At 40.7% G+C, this 20,856-nt stretch overlaps 1 protein-coding gene across 1 annotated transcript; it reads right to left on the minus strand.

Annotated features, from left to right (window-relative positions):
* Nucleotides 1–2,252: 2,252 nt before the first annotated feature.
* LOC139721000 (uncharacterized) lies at nucleotides 2,253–15,764 on the minus strand. Its single transcript, XM_071632330.1, has 10 exons — nucleotides 15,734–15,764; nucleotides 14,008–14,614; nucleotides 12,866–13,114; nucleotides 10,922–11,083; nucleotides 9,350–9,521; nucleotides 7,497–7,799; nucleotides 6,485–6,608; nucleotides 4,064–5,869; nucleotides 3,396–3,497; nucleotides 2,253–2,470 (listed from the first exon to the last, which is right to left on the minus strand). Exons 1-10 carry the CDS (start codon nucleotides 15,762–15,764, stop codon nucleotides 2,253–2,255), a joined length of 3,774 nt encoding a protein of 1,257 aa, XP_071488431.1.
* Nucleotides 15,765–20,856: the final 5,092 nt, after the last annotated feature.

The raw sequence follows: 20,856 nt of genomic DNA on the forward strand, positions 1-20,856 counted from the left end.
TTACATAAAACCCTTAATCTTATAATCAATTTTTCCCACAGTTTAATTAATGACTGGCACTAATCATGAATAATCATCTGTACTCAGCTGCACTGCCTGTGAATTAAAAATGCATAGCAACTCTTTGTGTGTGTAGTTCCTTTAGCTTGGAGCTACAGAGGAAGTCATAAAGCGCTCTAGATTTCTCTGAGTACAGACAAGCCACTACGTAAAATCTGTATGTACTATTAAAATATACATGTACCATGCACTAAATACATGAAAGAATAGCACAACACATCAGCTTGGGACATTTTTTGTCCTCTGTTGTCTATCACTGGATACACGCATACATACCACATTGGTGTCTGAATAACAACAAAACAACAAACAAACAAAATGATTTAACAAAAGGTGAATTTGGCACACCATTAATGATGCCATGTATATGAGCATGACATTTAATAAAGACACTGTTTAACATCCTGATGTCTAAATTAAAAAAAAAAAAATTGTCAATCTCTGCTGATTGAGGGTACCATTGACCCTTGACCCCCACAGCACCCAACCTAAAAAACATTCCACAGCCCCAGCAAGACGACCATTTTCATCCCTTTTCCCCCAAAAAGAACTTCCTAATGAACCTAGTAGCATGGGGAGACCATGCCATGGAAGGCTGGCCTGAATCAGATATATGCAGACACCCTGTAATGAATGGTGTATAGCCTTATCATTGATCTCTATGCAAGTACACACACAGCTTGAGAATCTCAACTGGGGTCGAACATGTACATAATTGATTATTCCATGCACATATTCGCTGACATGCAATTCTATTCTACTTGTAGCAGGCCGGCACTGGTCATTGTTTTCAAATGTACCACGGTGAGCAATTGAAAATTGATTCAATCAAAACTTGTCTCCCAACACTAACGGGTCTTTTCATCAAAGAACCCAAACGTAATATCAGAGAAACTGACAGCATGTAGGACCATGAAATCCAGACATTTCAAATTGGAAACATTGCTGAAACAACACCTTTACTGTCTATTCAAGCGTTGCCAGATGGTTAATCATAAAAGAATTGCAGGTACCTGGTATGACTTTTGTAGGAACTGATTTCTGTGTACATGTACATAGAAAAGACAGATTTATTATCTTATGATACAAATGTATATACAATGAACAACAAAACTATACATAAACAGACCCATCTTGCATTTTTCTTCATAATGAGAAAAATGCATGTAACAGGGGCAAATGAAAATGTCAGCTAGTTGGAGCCAGAGGGTAGCTATTCATTTATGGTCACGCTCATCGTATCTGCACATTATGCCAGTACACTCACTGTGTGAAATCTTTTCGTTCTAGCAGAATTTTTGACTAAGGTGATTGACCATTTGCTTAACTGAAAACTGAGTTAAGCAACTATTATCAATACAAAAAATGAAGAGGAATTATCTGCTCTTTGAAGTAAAATAATAAATTGAGAAATTAAGTTTTGTATCTAATATGCCCAACTAACATCCAATTATAAAATGAACCTTTTTTTCTTCCTGGTCTTGTGTTATGTGCAATACGGGGCTCGACACCAACCTCTTTCTATGGTGGCCTGGATTATAAATGATAATCCACTTTAAATCTTAAAAGTGCCCAATTGGGCCATCAAAAACAGCCTTTTTCGAAACTTGGTGGCCCCACATCAATGTTTAGGAGGCCCAGGCCACCATGCCACTGCTAGTGATGAGCCCTGAATATTATTGATGTTTGTACAACTATTCCCACTCTCAAGTTAAAGACCCAATATAATGAATATTTACAACCTTCACAACATAAAACAACAGCTTTCCTAATGGAGGAGCCCATAATATGTGTATGGAAGTCAATGAGAAAATGAGCTTGTTGGACAAGAGAGATTCAGTTTTACTCTAAATGACAGTTAATCAAATATCAAAAAAGAATAGGGAACAACAATCCTTGCTCACATCCTTACACATGGAAAATGTCATTCATGTTCATAGGAAATAGTTACAATGCCACTTTAAAATTTGCATTTGTATGTACATATGCAAGGAGTGCACACATCAGCACAGTTTGCAGAAAATATCAACAACATCTCTCCCTTGCATGATTTTGTATCTTGTCCCTGCTCTGCTGCAGAAGTCCCCAAAGTAATTCTGCAAAAGATATTCACAAAGTATAAGACTGAAGTTGAATATATAAGAATAGATTTGTGGAATATCAGGGAGGATTTAAGGTGTAACAGATTGCTATCACCTCCTCCCTGTTTTACTCCGAAGTTGTCGGAGCCTGTTCGCCCTTCGTTGGTTGGACGCTTGACTGCTTCCCGCGGTGCCGATGGAGAAACCTCCCCCCGGAGCTCCGCTCGATCCTGCTGGACTGGGGGAAACCCCAAATGCTGTAGGGGTGGCGGTGCCTGCACCGGGAGTGGCTGCCGGAGAACCAAAACCAAACTGGCCAGAAGCCCCCCCTGTAGAAAGCCATATATGACAAGATACGTTGGTGAGTGCATCGTTTCACACGCATATCTCAAATTTGTGACCGCCCAGCTCAAAACCCACAAAAAGTCACAGATTAGGATTCTGTGTAATCGACCAAAACATGACAATTTGGCTGATCCACCTCAAATTTTTATTTAAAGTTTGTCCTACCTGAGAGGGCAATCTTTTCTTCAGATTCTGTCAAAATTTGGTGGCTTAAAACAAAACAAAAATCAAGATATGAGCAAATTTTCCTGTACCGTATTTCTTTTCATTGATACTTGTGCACAGCATGCATGAATGACCCTTATCGTCGAATCCACTTTCCTTGATTTATGATTGTTCTAGCAGTCATAAAACAATGCTTTTTCAACAGAGTCCAGGAGTATAAATTTGGCAATGTCCTGATATGATACTCAACAGATCGATTCAATACTAAAAAACTGCACAGTGTCAGAAGCTCATATAGATACAAACATTAGCTGGTCAAGACACTTTATCTTCATTTCTTAGTCTGTGACTGTTGCTGCTGGTCCTGTGGTTGGTCCTGCAGCTGCTTGCTTACAAGTATTCATTGCTTCATTAGTGGTCACATTTAAGTATAAACTTTGATTAGATTAAACTTGTAGACTGCAAAGTGTACACCCTCAGGAGTACTTGGAAAGGGAATTCATAGACCAGATTCTATCATGCAGCATTCTTTTGTCATTCTTGCACATTCTTTGTCCAAATGTCAGGTGCATCTTGAAATCCTACAATTCTTTCAACAGCTTGAGTGCACAGCAGACTGACATCATCTACTTTATGTACAATGTGTTTTCTCTTTCACATCGAAAGAAGGTTTAGCTCAACATGCTCATCTTTGTTATCTCTTGGCTGTCCTTCCCACTGTGTGAACAAGACCAAATCACTTACCCGAGGCTCCTGAGAAGAAGTTTTGCTGGCTGTTGGCCCCTGCTGGTTGGCTTGGTGTCTGGCCAAACTGAAAGCTAGAGCTGCTGGGTGCCGCTGGAGATCCTGTGACAGAATCAGGTCAGGCAAAGAAAGTGGATACTGTTTATCTAAGAGTAAATGGCAAAATCTTTTCAGAGTTTACTATGTTCAGGGAAAATGAAATAACAGGTGCCAAAGTGTTATACATGAGCTGCAACGGCTGATTGCTTGAGAGCTCGCAGACAAGACTGTGGAGGCATGTTTTAATAACTGATTGCATGGAGAAGGAGACACCATACAACACTGTAATGCATAGGTGTTTGTGGGAAATTATATTTTGTTGCTATCTGAAATGATATCCCATTCTTTTAAGTTGACGCTAGGCTGGATAGGCCTCAATTAAGCTTGAAGCATGGTTCGAGGCTGTCTCAGTCTTGGATATCCTGAATGAAGGGATGACCCGAACAGTTTGAATGCCTGAGTGAGCCAGTCTCTACTTTGTATGTATTGTTGACTGTACATAGATCACACTTACAGTGAATGGTCATCATGAATTAGTTTACATAAATCCATACAAGCAGGATTACTGATGTGTAAGGTCTGGCTCTACGACTACAGAAGTATGATGCACTGGATGGTGGTAAACTCACCAAAGTTAAAAGAAGGTTGGGGTGGTTTGGTTCCACTAAAGTTGAAGCCTCCTGAAAGAGGGGGCTGACTTGGTTGCTGGGGTGCCGCGGCTGGTTGGGTTGACCCAAACTGAAACGTGGGCACAGCTGCTGCTGGTTTGCTCGGCTGACTCGCTCCACTGCCAAAAGGGGTCACCGTAGCTATGGGGTTGCCAAATGCTGGCTTTGTGGTGCTGGTGCCACCAAACATACTTCCCGGGGTGCCGGGGGTTCCACTGGAGATAGATCCCCCGCCAAATGGAGGTCCCTGTTGGGTGGTTGGGGCACCAAAGACACTGGTTGTTCCACCTGTAGAAGCTGGATTGCTACTACCAAACAATGAGTTCTGTTGACTGGAAGTCCCACCAAATATACTGCCTGTGCTTGCAGCATTACTCTCTGTTGCCTTGGCTTGGGTAGAAGCAATGGGAGTAGCTCCAAATACACTAGCAGTAGAAGACACCCCTGCTTTGCCAACTCCAAATGATGGAGGATTTTGGAGATTAGTACCAAATGCACTGCTCGACTGGTTTACAGTGGATGTGCTTGTTGGTGCAGCATTAGATCCCCCAAAACTAAACGTGCCAGGAATGGCAGAGGAGGTTGATGTTGCCGCTGGTGTAAATGTGAAACCCCCAGCTTTGGTTTGGCTTGACTGATTAGCAGGAGTACCAGATGGCTTCCCAAATATGGGGGTGAATGAAGAGCCTGGTGCAGATGGTGCAGATGTACTAGCACTAGGCATAGAGAACATTGGCTTATTGCTTGATGCTATAGTAGTAGCAGTTGATGCTGTTGATTGGAATGACGCTGTTGATGTACCCATTCCCAGGCCTTGAGCAGGGGTATTCCCAAACTGAATTCCTCGAGACGGTGTTGATGCAGCACTACTTGAAGACTGTCCGAATTGAAATACTCCAGTTGCCTGAGGAGCAGCTTTGGTTGCTGAAGTCTGGACATTCCCTGCCTGAGATGTTGCAGCATTGCTCGGAGCACCAAAGATCGGTTTGAATTGAGGTTTTGAAGTGGAGGTTGTAGCTGTGAATGCAAAGTTAGAAGTGGTTGCAGCAGATGAGCTAGTGTTGGCAGCTGCTTGGTTGCCAAGACCAAATGCTGTGCTGGGAGGAACTGCAGATGTGGAGGTGGCAACTGTCGTGGCAAGTCCTTGAACTTGGAATCCAAGGCTAAGTGGTGTCTTGGCATTGCTGTCAGTATTGGTATTACCAGCCACTGCAGACTGTCCACCAGGTGGCACGGATGCATTTCCAGGGGTCATACCAAGTACACTTCCAGGACTACTAGTTGTTGCCTTACCAATTCCCTGAAAACTGAACGATGCAGGTGCCTGTGAGGTGGTAGGAGCACCTGCAATGGATGCGGTGGGAATTTGGAAGCCATTTGTCTTCTCCTTTGGTTGGGTGGTGGTCCCTGGAACTGTTGCAGAGGCACTTGCAGAAATGGTGAACTGGGTGGCTTTGCCACTCCCAAGAGACTTCTCTGAGCTGGTGGCTGACAGCTTCTCCCTGTCCGACGCTGATAAGAGGGGATTGGTGCTCGTTGTCTTCGCTAGGGAGCTAAGGGCTGACAGAACTGAAGCTTCTGTTGTGGCGATGGTCGGAGGTGCTGAGACACTGGCTGCTGTACTTTTTGCAGTGGCTGCAGCGGTGGTTGCAGCCATGGCAAGGCCGAGCGAGAACGTTGGCGGAGTTGCTGAGGGTGTGGACAGTGCTCCTATTGTCGTGGAAGTCAACAGTGAAGGAGTAGCTGTAGGAGTAGGCGCAGAAATACCTGCATGAATATTAGAGAGCAGACATCAGTTGTATATTGGATGGAAATTATTATTCTCATCTTTTGTAGAGAATCCATTGAAAGATTACAATTGTGGGCTATAGGTAGAAGACACAAAACACACTATTTGGCATCGCAGTGTGTTTTCAATGGCAGGTGAAATTTTAAAGTACTGCATACATGGTTCAATTTGTAAATTTTGCAAGTCAACCAGTTTTGCCAAATAACAACTCATGAAAATATTGCCTCCCATAGCACAAATGCAGTGCATATTTAATCTAAGGTGGGAAATGGCTATTTCTTTCTTGAAAAGCTATAAGCCTTCTTTCTCATTCCATCAATGTGATTCTAAATTACAAATTCAATCACTCAAGAAATTGTCTAATGAGTCCCAATTTGCAAAATATTGCAATTCTTGCAAACAAACAAACATGGTATTATACAAGAAGGTGTTTCCAGTGAAGCATGGTAAAGTGCTGAGATAAAAGACTGCTTGCAAAATTTCATGAGACAGAGATTGTCCTCTTGTCCCTGCTAGGTCTATGCCTTCCGTCACGTTGTAACGGAAGTCTTCAGAAACGGAGTTTGTACTAATGGCCTTCTGGGGCAGCATACCTTGAGAAGCTGGTGTTTCCGGTTCCTCTATGAGCATCTCCTTGAGGTAGTTGAAGCGCCGCCTAGCGTGGGCCCTGTCCTCATCCTTATCAGCTGCCGTATATTCCCCTGGAGTGTCCACTCTCTGTGCAACAACAAAAATTAAAGGGATGGTATAGTATTGGTGGGGATGAGAATTGAGCTTTTAACTCGTCAAGAAACCACTTATGAAATGTTACGTAGCATACCATTCTAACAGGAATTCAAAGTTTACTTTATGATGATCAGTTTTGAAATGGCCAAGATATCCAAAGACAGAGTAAAACAGACCAATTCTAATAAAAACTGGGTCCCACCTTTTATTAATATCACTTTGTTTTGCATATCTCAGCCATTTCAAAACCAATTTTCATCAGATAAATGTTGAATTCCTCTTGGAATTACATGTTTTCTCATATTTCATAGGAGGTTTTTCATTTTCTCACCCAAAAAAGTTAGAAATCTGAAGCCAGGTGTCAACCAAAGCTATACTATCCCTTTAATAACAATGAGTTAAAAAGTTTCTTTTGTTTTCACACTTCTTGTGCTCTCAACTACCCATTATTTTTTTCTATATAACACATTTGCCATAATGTATCACAACTATGTGTTTTTGTGTTTCATTTTTGTCATTTTTCTTGTCTCTTGGGTTCTGGCCCCTGTTAACCTAGGGTGATATGGTTGGGGGATAGTAAAAAAAAAAACCCAAGATTCCCTTTGATATTTTGGAATCCTTGACAATTTACTTTGTATAAATTCTACACAGCTGATGTCAACAAGAAGCTGGAAATGTGATAAAGGATACATTTGATGTTCACCATCACATGTGCCAAAATGAGCTTTCCAGATAACTCAAGTGATCCCGATAGGTGACTTCCTCTTTCAAACTATTGCAATAAACACAATAAATCTGTTGAAATCCCCCCCCCCCCCCCCCGAGAGTTCTGAATAGATAATGAAAAGATATGGAAAGGTATTCTATTGAGCAACTTACCTGTACGCGGGAAACCTTTTTTGGAGTAAACAGCATCTTTCTCTTTGGCGTTGTACCTTTGGCAGCGTCAGCCTCGGATGAGGGAGCTGATTTCCTCTCCAGGAGCAAGCCTTTGCTCCCTGCCCGGACCGGTATCTGTGATGAGGACATGCCTGCCTTGTCTGGTCCTCTCTCATCAGACTGGGAGGGGCTCTGAGTGCTCAAAACTTGCCTGGGCTGTTGGGACAGGGCTCGTTTCTTAATGGGCGAGACGCCATCCTCCTCTTCCACTTCCACAGACTCGCTTCTTCTCTTCAGCATCCCCTGCAATATCAACATCAGTAAAAGATGAAAAGCCATTGTTATTCTTTTATTCTTTGACAGACCTTTATAGTCAACTGTAGTCAACTACTGAGAAATTCTGCAGAGTTATGTCATTAGGATCCCCCCTTTAATGATGGGCCGAAATGACTTGATTGATAAAACAAAGTTTAAATAATAGTATTCGTGGTCACTGCTTTTATTGGGAGGGGTTGGGAGACAATTTTTTTTTTTTCAGATTGAACAAACTGCCATTCTTTTTATGAATTTTCTCTCAACCTGTTACAAAGACATGTTAATGCGAATACTAGTCATGATGACTTTTAGAGGTGTTAGAGGAGGTCGGTCAAGCTTGACTTTTTAAAAAAAAGCAATTTTGTGAAATTGATAAAAGCAATTTTGAGAATTTTTTTCACACTCTCTTTAATATCATTGGGCTATTGTGACACCACAAATGAATCCAGAGTTAAAAGCCAAAGAGGGCATAACATGACACTATAAAGCAAATTAAAAAATTTGGAACAAATTGTCAATCAAATCTTCCTTAACCTGTTGAAAACGAGTTCCGAGTATACTCGGCAGGTGTCTATGGGAAATGTGTGTTGTAGCAAAATCAGTCCGTCCTCAATGGCTTAAGTTGTCTCTGAATCTTTCACTGACCTTCAGCATTCAATCAATCCACATATATTTGGGGGATTTTTTACTATCACACGTAGCTTAAAACTGATTCACTATGTAAAGTTAGTCAGCACCCCCCCCCAAAAAAAAAAAAAATTAAATACATACATGCACACACACATATTTATATGTTTGAGATATAAATGTCATTGCTAATGCTATTCTTCAAAAATTTGACCATAGAGAAAAGATAATGTGTGACTGTTCACAGAGTTACAAAATCCTGGCACAAAAAATATCAATTCTGACATAAAATGTAAACTAGGGCTGTAAACATTTTCATATTAAAATCACTGAGAATCTGAAATCCAATCAGGAAGACACTTGTGTGTTGCATGTAGCTTAGTAGGCCAAAATACACGTAATACCCAAATCAGGTAGGCTCTTGTATTCTCTTGTTCAGCCCCAGTAAAACAGACATCCCGGATCACCCCGGATCTGATCCGGGGTGATCCCGGGAGAGATCCATGTTGCACCTTGGACATCCTTTGACATCCGTGTATGTCCGTGTAGATCCCGGGACATCCGGGAGGCCAACATGGCAATTTTAGGTGGTCAAAAACATCCGGAGATTGCCGTGTTGGCAGAACAATCTGGGATGGTCCGTGTGGCTGCCATGTAGCTGCCGTGTTGATCCGTGTAGATGACGTGTTTGTGCGTGTAGACGCCGCGCTCTTCCGGCCTTATCCGTGTGGGTGCTGTGTTGATACCGTGTGTACAGTCACATCAACGCTCATCGACACTCCATCGAGGTCGAAACTAACCCGGATCTCCCTGGATCACCGTGTAGATCCTGTGTTTATATGTGACAGGGGCCTTAGGACATGAAGAGAAATTTCAGTGTTCAGGAAGACTTGACAGCAACTCAAACTTACCTCTGTTCTCTTGGTTGAGCTGACAGAGCTTTCAATTGCATTTCGTGGAGTTGGGGAGAGAATTCCACATTTCTGTTCACCTTTTGATGCAGATCTCACGGGATTATGATCCAAGTCCATGTCAATATCATTCCAAGGAGATTTTTCTTCAGCAGACGGCCCATTCAATTTCCTAGAAAAGCGATAAAAGTATAGAAATAAATCTCTTTAAAAATGTGCCTTTTTTTTCCACCCTGTCTTGGTGCCAAGAGGACTATGCAACTTTGTACGGTATGACTCGGTCCACTTGACAACCTTGTCCAAATATAGCATTAAACCATTCAAACCAATAGTCTAAGCAGTAGTCTATGGCCCCGTTCGAGCGTTCAAAAGCTAACCAAAGCAAACTGATCCAATGCCTACGGTTCCATACTGTGCAAGGTTAGGAGTGTATGAGTGCTCTGTGGAGAAAGTGTACCTCATGAGTTAATTTTCAGAGGAGGTCACAAGTTTTGTAGGAACAGAATCATTCATCTGGCACTTTTAGATGTTCCAAACGAAGGAATGAACTCTTTGCATGATGACGTATGTGTGTTATGTGCATTCTTCTCATGCCAACTTCTGGTACGATTAATATGGTACGCTTTTGGAGCACATTGGGAAGTGGTCCACTTTTGGCTTGCTAAAGTACACTTTAGGAACACTATACGAATGCTCAAGCGCTCCTCTGATGCAGGTACAGTACTTTAACCATAAAAAGATGGGGGGGGGGGGTGGGTGGGCTGATTGAGTCCCCCCTCGACATATTTCATGATAAATCCGTAACGTAAAAATCTCGGGCCGCCACGTTTCAAGACTTTTTTCTTTCAGGTGTCGCACAACTTTTGAGACCATTATTCGCGACGCCCAGGTATGCGGTTCCGAAGTTAAGCGATATTTTGTAAGTGCACGTCAGACGCAAAATTGCTCCAAAAAATGTGATTTCGTGTACAAATCCAATGCACATTCTGCTTCTAGCCAAAATTCATAAATGAATCATCTCATTTTTACTTTTACTGATTAAAATCAATTAATTTCATGTTTTGTTTATGATCAGAACAGTGTCGCCGATGATTGCCATAAAAAAGTCGAAAACAATGAAGTACATAAGAAATTTTAAAAACAATAAAATACATAAGAAAAAATTTCGATACCGCAAGTTTTTTGATGTACATTCAATAAGAATCCTACAAAGAGTACCTAGACCAAAAGTTAGCAGTTTTGGACCTTTATTTACAGATTTACAGCCAATTTGTTTAATTTCATGCATAAATTAATTTATCAAAAATAAATCTGAATAATTGCGGAATAATTACCTATTCAGTTTTGTAGATTACCTTGTGGGTGACGTGCGTGCCAATTTTCCTCCCGATCATGCGGTCAACGGCCAAGATCTGGGGGGGGGGGGGGCTGAATGAGCCCATCCCTCCCCCCGTCTTGCTAGGCATAATAGCCCAGTCTTTTTAGGAGTGCTCGAATGCACCTTAGCCTACAATGGTAGAGTTGGCAAGTCTGTGACAGACCTAATAAGAAAATGAGGGTGCTCTGACTCACCTTCTCTTTGATTCACTCCTGATGTTGAACGAGGCTATGGATGTGGGTCCATCTGCGTTGACCTCCTGGACTGGACGCTTCTGTCTGCTCCTGATAGCCATCAGAACTTTGTCTGTGCTGCTGGATTTCTGCTTCTCGCCTTCAGCTGCTAGCTTCCTAAACCTGGAGGTTAGAAAAGGAAAGTGGGTGATTTCAAGTTTGGTGCTTGTGCTGGCAGTGGTGTACTCTCTACAACAACTGTCTTAATTGGAGATCCTACACCAACGATCAGATTAACAAATGTGATAGCTGCTGATCATAATCATTGATAATCATCAATCTGCTGACACCATCTGACTTAACCCTAAAAAGACTGGGGGGGGGGCCTAAAAGGCCCCCCCCTCGACATTTCGCGCGATTACTCAGCAATACGCAATGCTCTCGCCGCGATGCTCTATGACTTTTTTCTTTCGAGTTTCCCACACATTTTGACACCAAATTTGTGACGCCCGGGGGTACAATTCTGAAGTTACATAACTTTTTGTACATGCACGTGAGACCGAAAATGGCTCAAAAATGTGATTTCGTGTACAAAGTCAATACAAATTAAGTTTTATCACATGGTTCATATAAATATGCTTATTTTTACTCTCAATGGCTAAAATCAATCTGTTTTAGTAGTATTATGCTTCAAAAAGGGTCTGCCACAAATTTTGCTGAAAAAAACAACAAAAACAAAAGGTCGAAAAAACAAAGAAATACATAAGAAATTCATAAAACAATAAAATGAATAAGAAATTAATTTTGATACCAAATTTTTTTTCAAGTACATTTGCTAAGAATGCCACAAAGAATATCCAGACCAAAAATGAGCACTTTTGGAGCTTTATTTACTGATTTAGATCAAAAAGGTCTGATTTCTCGCATAAATTAGCATAATTAATCAAAATAAAATAAAAGAAGACTATTTTGGAAAATTTAAATATACGATCTTGTAGATTACATCGCACACTACCATTGTGCAAATTTCCGCGGCGATCGCGCGATCCACGGCCGAGATCTTAAGGGGGGGCCCTTTAGGCCCCCCCCCCCCAGTCTTTCGAGCTACCAAAATAGCCCAGTCTTTTTAGGGTTAAAGTTCAGGATTAGTGCTGGTGTTAGTATAGTAAACAAATATGAATGAAATCTTTCACTAATTTCCTCTCATGAGCCCAAAGTACACTATACACTGTATACCACTCAACTTTTTTTAAACATCAAAAGGATCACTATGTATAACTTCATCGACAATAAACAGGTGAAGTATTCCCTTTCAAATAATTGTAAGCTGCAAACAAAATTGGACAATGTGATAATCAATGTCACAAAACAAATGAGATTTTTTTCCCTTCCCTTACATTGTTAATTCCTCTCTATACACATTATTTAGGCATTTCTCCATAACCCTCCTTACCTTTCTCCTACCAGACCCTTCAGCTCCTTTACCTCCCTGTTCCCTAGTACTGATCTAATCCCAACCTTGTTCCCTAGCCCATGCACAAGTTCCCTAACCCACAAGTACAAATGTTCAAGTTATACACACAAATACACAGTTAAAAAACCTTGACACTAGTCATGTCTCGGAGGCATAAGAACATTGATACCAGAGCACGCTGAAAATTGTTTCAGGAAATGGCTTTTAAAAGTATTACATCACAGAAATGAACATGAAAAAATGAGGATGTTTTCTTAATCTCAAGCATAGACGAGGGACATAGGGACAGCATAATCTACACTAAGATGATGTACGATCATGTTAATAATAATCTTTTTTAAAATCTGAAATTCTTGTATGCATTCACTACAAATGATTCCAGTTCATGGACAATAAGTTAGTACCTTTATCAATTCTGTAATGAATCCTCATAATAATTCAATGCTTTATCTCATGCAGAAATGCTTGTTTCTGCATGATTTGACACTCACAGGGGACTTGCCGGTCTGTTTGGGAGTGGGCTTGCAATCTTGACCATGACTGGGTTTTGGACCCGCGGCAAACCTTTCCTCTGCCGCGGACTGGCAAGGTTGTTGCCCCCAAGCCAGCTGACCGACGGGAAGACACCGGGGGAGGTCACTAGGTCCGGCTGGTGAGTTGGGTAGTGCATGCTGGGATGCAGCAGGGAATCCTGGCCAGAGTTGAATCGCATCATTGTGGGACTGGGCTCCTGGTCTGGGCTGGTGGCGGTACACATTGACAAAGAAAGAATAATGTACAATGTAGGTACAGTAGATCCACTTTACAACTTCATGACAGTAAGAAGCACTTTGTGCACAGAGAGGACTAGTGCCTATAGTCTACAATCTAGGTAGGTCTACAATTTTGTAGATCTAGTCCAATACATTGCGCCATCATCAAATCAAGAGTAAATTTACATCAACATTCTTCAATCTTAAAAGATGGTTATTGCAAACTACATGTATGTTGGTTTTTGTTTTGGTAATATGCCTATTTCAACTACTCAGTACTACTACTAGCCAGGTTTTCATGATAATTTGAAGTCTTTATATGAAATATATTTACGTTTGCTAGGGAAACCATCCATCTTCTCTTCAATAGACAATACTGTGAAGCGGGTCTTTGATTACTCGGCTACAAATCTTGTGCCGTCTTTAGCACTTGGCAATACTGTCAACTGATTAAAAAGTTAACACAGAAAACAGTGTGAAATAAGTTTGTCAGACATATTTACATTGTAGGTACAACTTAACTAAAAATGTGCTTTTAGTTATATCATTAAACTTACAAAATGTAGAGCAGAGGTCTAGAAAACAATTGCATTGTGTCACAAATTCACAACACTTGACCAGCGTTTAGAGTAATTTAATAGCCCCAATGCTACTATCTGTGAGAATGTTTAACAGTACCCAGTACTTAGTAGGTTTTAACCATAGAGCTGTATAATACGTAAATGCAGCTCTATGGTTTTAACACTAACAATTAACATTTCAACACTTCCAAAATGACAATCCCTGTGATGATCACAATCACTGTCAAACAGAATACAATTCATAAGTAATAAAAGTAACACTGGTTAGAGTCTAAACAAGTTATTTAATAGTTAATTTACCTGTTGTTAACTGACTTATTTGGTGGGAAAATAGGCGACAGTGGTAATTTTGAAAAAGACAGTTTTTCATCAAATCTGTATCCTGTAGAAAAATTTGCCCCTTCTCGCCAACTTCGATTCATCATATTTGGGGCAGGACTTCTCGCAGTCGTATGCAGATGCTGGATTGTGGAAGGAGGTGATGACGGGGGTATCCTCTTTTGTTGCCGGTGTGGACTGGCGAGATTTCTGTGACCAAGCAAAGTATCGTTTTCATGAATATTTCCGAATCGTCTTTGTAAGCCAGGTCTGACGAAGATTCTTATATTTTCCTTTCCACGATCTATCAAATTTTGCGATGCTCCCGTTTCTCTTGGTCTCTGGGCCCGAGGCTGAGGAGAGCGACGACTAATGCTGCTGAAATCGGCTGCAGACTCGCCGTTTGCATTACCCGTCTCTTCCGGCACAAGCTGCCGAAACTTTCGGGTGGCAGTCGCTGCGGCCAGCTGCACGTGGGCGACTGCCCGCGAGACACTGGCCGGATCATGAATATACTGATACAAGACGAAGCATCCCACCGCTGCGATAAGAAGAAGGGTCACGGAAAATGGCAAGAGAGATAAAATGACTATGGTAGATAGGGAAATTATTACAACAGTTGCTACAAACATAAACATTTTCCTGCAAAACAACCATTTCCACAACGCTGCAGCATACCAAGTTTGAATTCTTTCCTTTTTCCGCTGTTCTGGAAAGTGCTAACTCGTAGATCATCTGCTTGTGTACACATGCGCACGTACCAAATTTGTGCAAGAATTGTAATGATAACAAATCGTGTGCTTCTGCTCGACTTTTGTATTTTTACACTGTACACGTATTTATACGATTTTTTTTTCTTTTAGACGTACCATGGACCTAGTGTGTCCATGGACGTACCGACACAAGTTACAAATTGTTTTTTTTCCCCATTAACAAGCAAACTGTTTCTTCTTCTATCATGGGCCTCAATAATGACCCGAATACTTAGTACATCTCATCTCGGTGTAAGTGTATCTCATCACTGGAAGTGCAGTCTCAATGAGACTCTCATGGATGTGCAGGGGGGGGGGGGGGGGTGCCTAAGTGCAGCAGTACCAGATTATTTTCATCAAATCGCAGGGGCCTTGAATTTGACATTTTTGTGTTTTTGTGTTTGTTTGTTTGTTTGTTTTGTGTTGTTGTTGTTGTTGTTTTTTTTTGTTTTGTTTTGTTTTTGTTTTGTTTTGTTTTGTTTTGTTTTGTTTTGTTTTTGTTTTTTTTTGTTTTTTTTTTGGGGGGGGGGGGTTAGGGCCCGGGGTAAGGGTGTCAAGGGCAGTGCTCCAGGTTGGGAGAAGGGTCAATGGTATCCCCTTCTACCTCATAATTTACGGAAAGAATCGAATTCTTTCGTGTTTTGTGTTTTTTTTTTTTCATGGGATTGCGGTGGAAATCAGAGCTATTGAAGAATGATAGAACTTACTGTGTATGACAGAATACAGCAACAGCAACGAGAGATATAAAAAGCCTGGAGAATTACGCATTTTATGTTATTGAACACCAGGGTACCGGTACACCACTAATCTCTTTAGGAGGTTTATCCACTACCCATACCTCCTGTGTGTACTTTCAGAGGGGCCTTTCAGAGATAGGAGTGGGGTAGGCCTACGGTACAAGTGCAGGTCATTTGCACGTAGTAGTACTTCATGTTACCTCTCTTTATACTAGTTACGGCACTGCTCTTGGATGTGGAAGTGCGCCATCTACCGGACAACATGCCACACCATGGTTTCTTGAATCACTGAAATATTAACAGCTTGGTGAATGATTTTATTCAGTGCTACTGTTGCAGTCTGCCAACGAAGACTATCCGTTATCTTGTAAATTAAGTCATTTCTACTTCGTAGTCGGATAAAAAACAAACAAACAAACAAACAAAAAAAACCCCGATGTAGCCTAGGCAAGTATCATTCAAGAAAAAAAAATCAGTGCTAGATTGGAGGACAATCCTACACCAGAATCAAGTTGATCTTGAAAATAAAGACGAACAATTTACAGGCACAATAATGAACATTTTCATCAAAATTGGATGAAAAATACAAGCAAATAATGAAATGTTAAAGACTATAGCTAGATTTTGCAAAAGAGTTCCAGAATAGTTCATATGAATCAATGATTATAATAAATCTTGGGATGCAAATAAAAGAGTTGATAATGTCTTCACTCCACAATTTTCCATTGATCGTGTACAAAATCTGAATAAAATTAAATTTCTCTGCTATAATGTAAAACATAATGCTATTCCTGGCTCCGTTAGCTTCGATTATAATGATCAATAAAATAGATTTGAGATTTTGGCATAGTTTCGTTAGAACAAAAAACCGGGAAATGCCAAGGTTTTGTATATAAACTATATTTCAAGTTGTAAGACAATTGCATCATCAACTCATTTTCATATTCATTGACTGTTCAAGAACTTTTTTTTTAAAATTACAGAAACTTCACAAAATCACAATATTACTTCCCAGTTTAAATTGTGATCATACCTATGTTGATCGAATTTATGCTGTGGCGCTTTCGAAACTGCATGTACTCTTCTTTTCAGACTATAACTTTTCAACTGGTCAGGAATTCTCTTCTTATAATTTGATGACTTGTGACTTTTAGACCTGGGAAGATGGTTAACAACAGAAATATGGAGTGGTTCCAGAGTATGACAATGCAATGGATGATTACATCACGCAATTAAACTCATATATAGTCCAAGAACTGAGTTTAGGTAACGACTCTGTGTTAAGTATCTGCATAACCCATGAGAAGGATAAAAAAGCAATCTAATTTTGAAAATCAAGGACTGAAGCCATATTCATATAAGTTTATCGGAGTGGAGACATAAAAGAAGTAATCTATCATCCTACAGTGTATGCAAATTCACTCTGTAAAACTCTAGGATGGAGAAGACGCATGATAGCACGCACAACAGGAAACAAAACACAACACTGCAATCCATGTACACCAGGGCCGGCGCACTGTTTTCAAAAGTGTGGGGGCTCACTTCCGGGTTTCATGAGCTAACATGCAAAAAAAAAAGAAGAAAAAAAAGGTCCTCAGCTCATCTCTACCCGTCCACTTCCGGGTTTCTTCAGCTGACAAGCAAAAAAAAAAAAAAAAAAAAAAAAAGGTCCTCCGCTCATTCTCTCCCCCTCCCCTCCCATTGTACTGCCTCTTACGTACTTCCGGGTTGAAAAAAGTGTGGGGGCCTAAAGTGATGACACCTTATGTATTTTTTTTTTGTATGATGCACACGGCCCCCACGGCCCCCACGGCTGCGCCGCCCCTGTACACTGCAAGTATTGTTTCAAAACTAGAGGCAGCGTCTCCGTAGCGGGCTCTATGCAGTTGACTTTTAATACCACGAACAATTTATTTTCATAGACATCGCTGACCCCCTGTAATACCGGGATCATGAAAAGGAAAGACAGGAAAAGGAAACAGGAAGACGTCTTGTGGTCAAGTCCATGCGAAACATTTTTTTTTTTTTTTGTGTGTCTGCCCCACATCGAGAATTTGCGTTGTATACGGCAGAGGAATACAGCCATGACATTATAACTCAAAACCATTAAAGTGTTGTCGTACAATTTGCGAACACACACACACACAAATAGATTCTACTTTCACATCCTGTCCTGCTGATCAATTCAGAATACTAAGAATAGTTGATTATCATTCGTCTGAAATAATTACCGTTCAATGATACAGATTTCAAAAGAAGAGATGGCAACGAAAATGAATGTAATCTCGGAAATGACTTGTACGGCGGATTTGCATCATACACAATGTGAACACACCATCATAAACAAAGCAAGCAAAGAGCCCCGTGCTATGTACGCCCAAAGACCATGGAGCAAACAAAACATGATTAGAAATTATCGAGAAATTATCGCTATCCAGTTTCATTCAGAAAAACAACCTTAATGGCAAGAAAATTTAAATAAGAATACCACAGACCATGCATCCTCAGTCTCTTCCTCCCAACCCTCCCCCCTCAAAAAAAAAAAAATCCTACATTTTTAAATGCAGGAAAAATGATCAAGTATATAAAGCAAAATACCGCACAATTTGAGAGGTACGGCAATTTATTATCTTAATTACATTGAATATTGACCATTTGGCCAGTAATTCCCTCAAACAATCAACCTATAGCTGCCACCTATATACATGCAGTGTACCGTCACCCCTCCCCCCCCCAAAAAAAAAAATGTTAAAGGGACCGTATAGTTTTGGTTGAGACCTAATTTCAGGTTTCTAACATTTTTTGTGAGATAATGAGAAACCTCTTGTGAAATATGAAAGAGCATGTAAATCTATGAGGAATTCAATGTTTATTTAATGAAGATTGGTTTCGAAATGGCTGAGATATCCAAAACAAAAGCAATTCTAATAAAGTGTGGGGCCCACACTTTATTTCGATCGCTTTGTTGTACTTTGTTTTTTGATGTGTCAGTCATTCCAAACCCGATTTTCACCAAATAAACTTTGAATTCCTCTTAAAATGGTGTGCTCTGTATTATATCATAAGTGTTTTCTTGGTATCTCGCCAAAAGTTAAAAGCCCAACTCTCATCTCCACCAATACTGTACTATCCCTTTAAAGACCCTGTCTACAGCGGTCACCTGTTCCCGTCTCGTTTAGATGGCCATGCTATGATAGAAAGGTTGACTGTATTATACATGCGTTCCTGCGTTCTGCATGTCTATACTATATAGGGCTCTCATGTGCCAGATATGCAGCTCAATAACAGGATTGAAGGAAATTGATGAACCAAACATGCTTATTTCATGAGCAAAGGTAAAAAAATGCACCAAAGCATGGCCCACTGCAACATGGCTAACAAGTCGCGTAGTCTCTGACATCTCGTCTGGTTCATTTCCTTGGCATAATGTTGCACTTGTGAGGTTCACCTCAAGCATGTCTGGATGTCAATTTCACCATTTCCAGACTCTCACACGAAATGATTTTACCTTCTGGAAAACATAATGGTCTCTGTACATTCAAACACAGTGCACAATATGTGACGTTTTTTTTTTTTATTTTTTTATTAGTGTCTTGGAAATCGATTAATATGCTGGAGCAGTCTATGTCTTTTGTTTCCATGACGATGTGAAAAATACTCTTTCAGCTGGGAAGAAAAAAAATAAACCCTTGTATCTTATATTTTGATTTTCAATCTTGTTTGGTGGCTACGTAAATTTGCATAGAAGTGATGATTACGTACAATGATGATGATGATGACGAGGAGGAGGAAGAGGAGGAGGAGGAGGAGGAGGAGGAGGAGGAGGAGGAGGAGGGGGAGCATGATGAAAATGCATGGAGTAAGCCAGTGTCATAACTATGGTAATGTAAAGATTCTGTATACCTCTCAGAAAACAGAAGAGTTCGCAGTGAAGAGTTCCTTTCAGAAATCCTGAAACCCTGGTGATAGTACATGACTGTATTATGCTACCCACAATCACTGAACATGCAATTCGGTGCTCTTATAAGGATGGACCTTGGTTCTCGGTGCTACCTTCACAGATGTAAACACTGGGATACTACTGCAATCACTTCATATCAAAAAGAGAAAGAAGAAGAAAACGAGAGGCCTGTTGATAGAAGAAGGAGAGCTATAGGGCGGGGAAGAGGATAAGGTAATCATGTTGCAAATGCAATAGATGCAAACATATAAATACTTATGCTTAGATGTAAAGATATATCATATTCACAAACCACCGACAGATAGAGAGAAACATATAGGTAGATCGCTAAATAGATAGGTTGATTGAACGAAAGATGGAGGGGGGGGGGGGGGGTAGGGAGGAATGAGAGGGAGGAGTACGTGATGCGGAGGGAGAGATGGAAGGGGAGGCATGGAGACTAAATTGGCGGTGATGTTGAACCCCCCCCCCCTCTCATTTTCAATGTAGGGCAGCTGAAAGCACCTCCATGCAGCCATCCAATCAAAAGGCTCAATGTTAGGGATCGTCACAGCAGTGCTTTTCATTGGCCCCGTGTTGACGTTAGATCGTGCAGGAGTCATCTAAGAAGTTCAGCCCGGAGATTTCATTTTTCAGCCCATGACCTTTCAGGAGATAAGATTATAAAGTGAAAGCCACTCCCAACTGAAATTGACTCTTATGAACAGACTGAAAGCAAACAAGCAGAACAGTAAGTAGGCGGATCAAGACTGATATTACCTCTGATTGAAGTCTCGTTATGTTTTAGAGTAACGGTTTGATATTTCGGTCAGACTAAGTAATGGCTACGAGCCATACGTATAGGGGATAATGGTATGACCTCGTAAATCTCCAGTTAATTTGCACACATATCGTTGTAAGATTTATGCGTGTGTGTGTATGTGTTTGTTTGTTCACGTGTCGTGTGTGTGTGTGTGTGTGTGTGTGTGAAATATATTTAATTTAACAAATTAAGATCATATCCACCACATCAACTTATTCGATAGTTATAACAATTATGACAGCGATGACGATTATGAAGAGCTGAAGGGGGTTATAGTGTTTTTTCTTTCTAAGAGCTGAAGGGTTATAGTGCTTTTTCTTTTTTTTAAATACTGGGCCAAAAAATCCAAACAAACTACGAAATCGCCAATGGGCCAGTGGGCCAATGGGCGAGTTCGTACAGGTGATAACATCACAACTTTCAGTGTCAGTGTTTCGCATAATCACGTGAAATCATCACTAATGGCAATATTGAATCATGATCGCCTGATGATGCAGTCGCCATTATCATGATGCGGGTCTACACCAATAGCATCACATCGTGTATTAAAGTGATCTTGAGAGCTTCTGAATGTCAGCT

The sequence above is a fragment of the Diadema antillarum genome, unplaced genomic scaffold, assembly GCF_040938485.1.
Source record: "Diadema antillarum isolate AM-2024a unplaced genomic scaffold, OU_Dant_1.0 scf00000136, whole genome shotgun sequence".
Classification (NCBI taxonomy): domain Eukaryota; kingdom Metazoa; phylum Echinodermata; class Echinoidea; order Diadematoida; family Diadematidae; genus Diadema; species Diadema antillarum.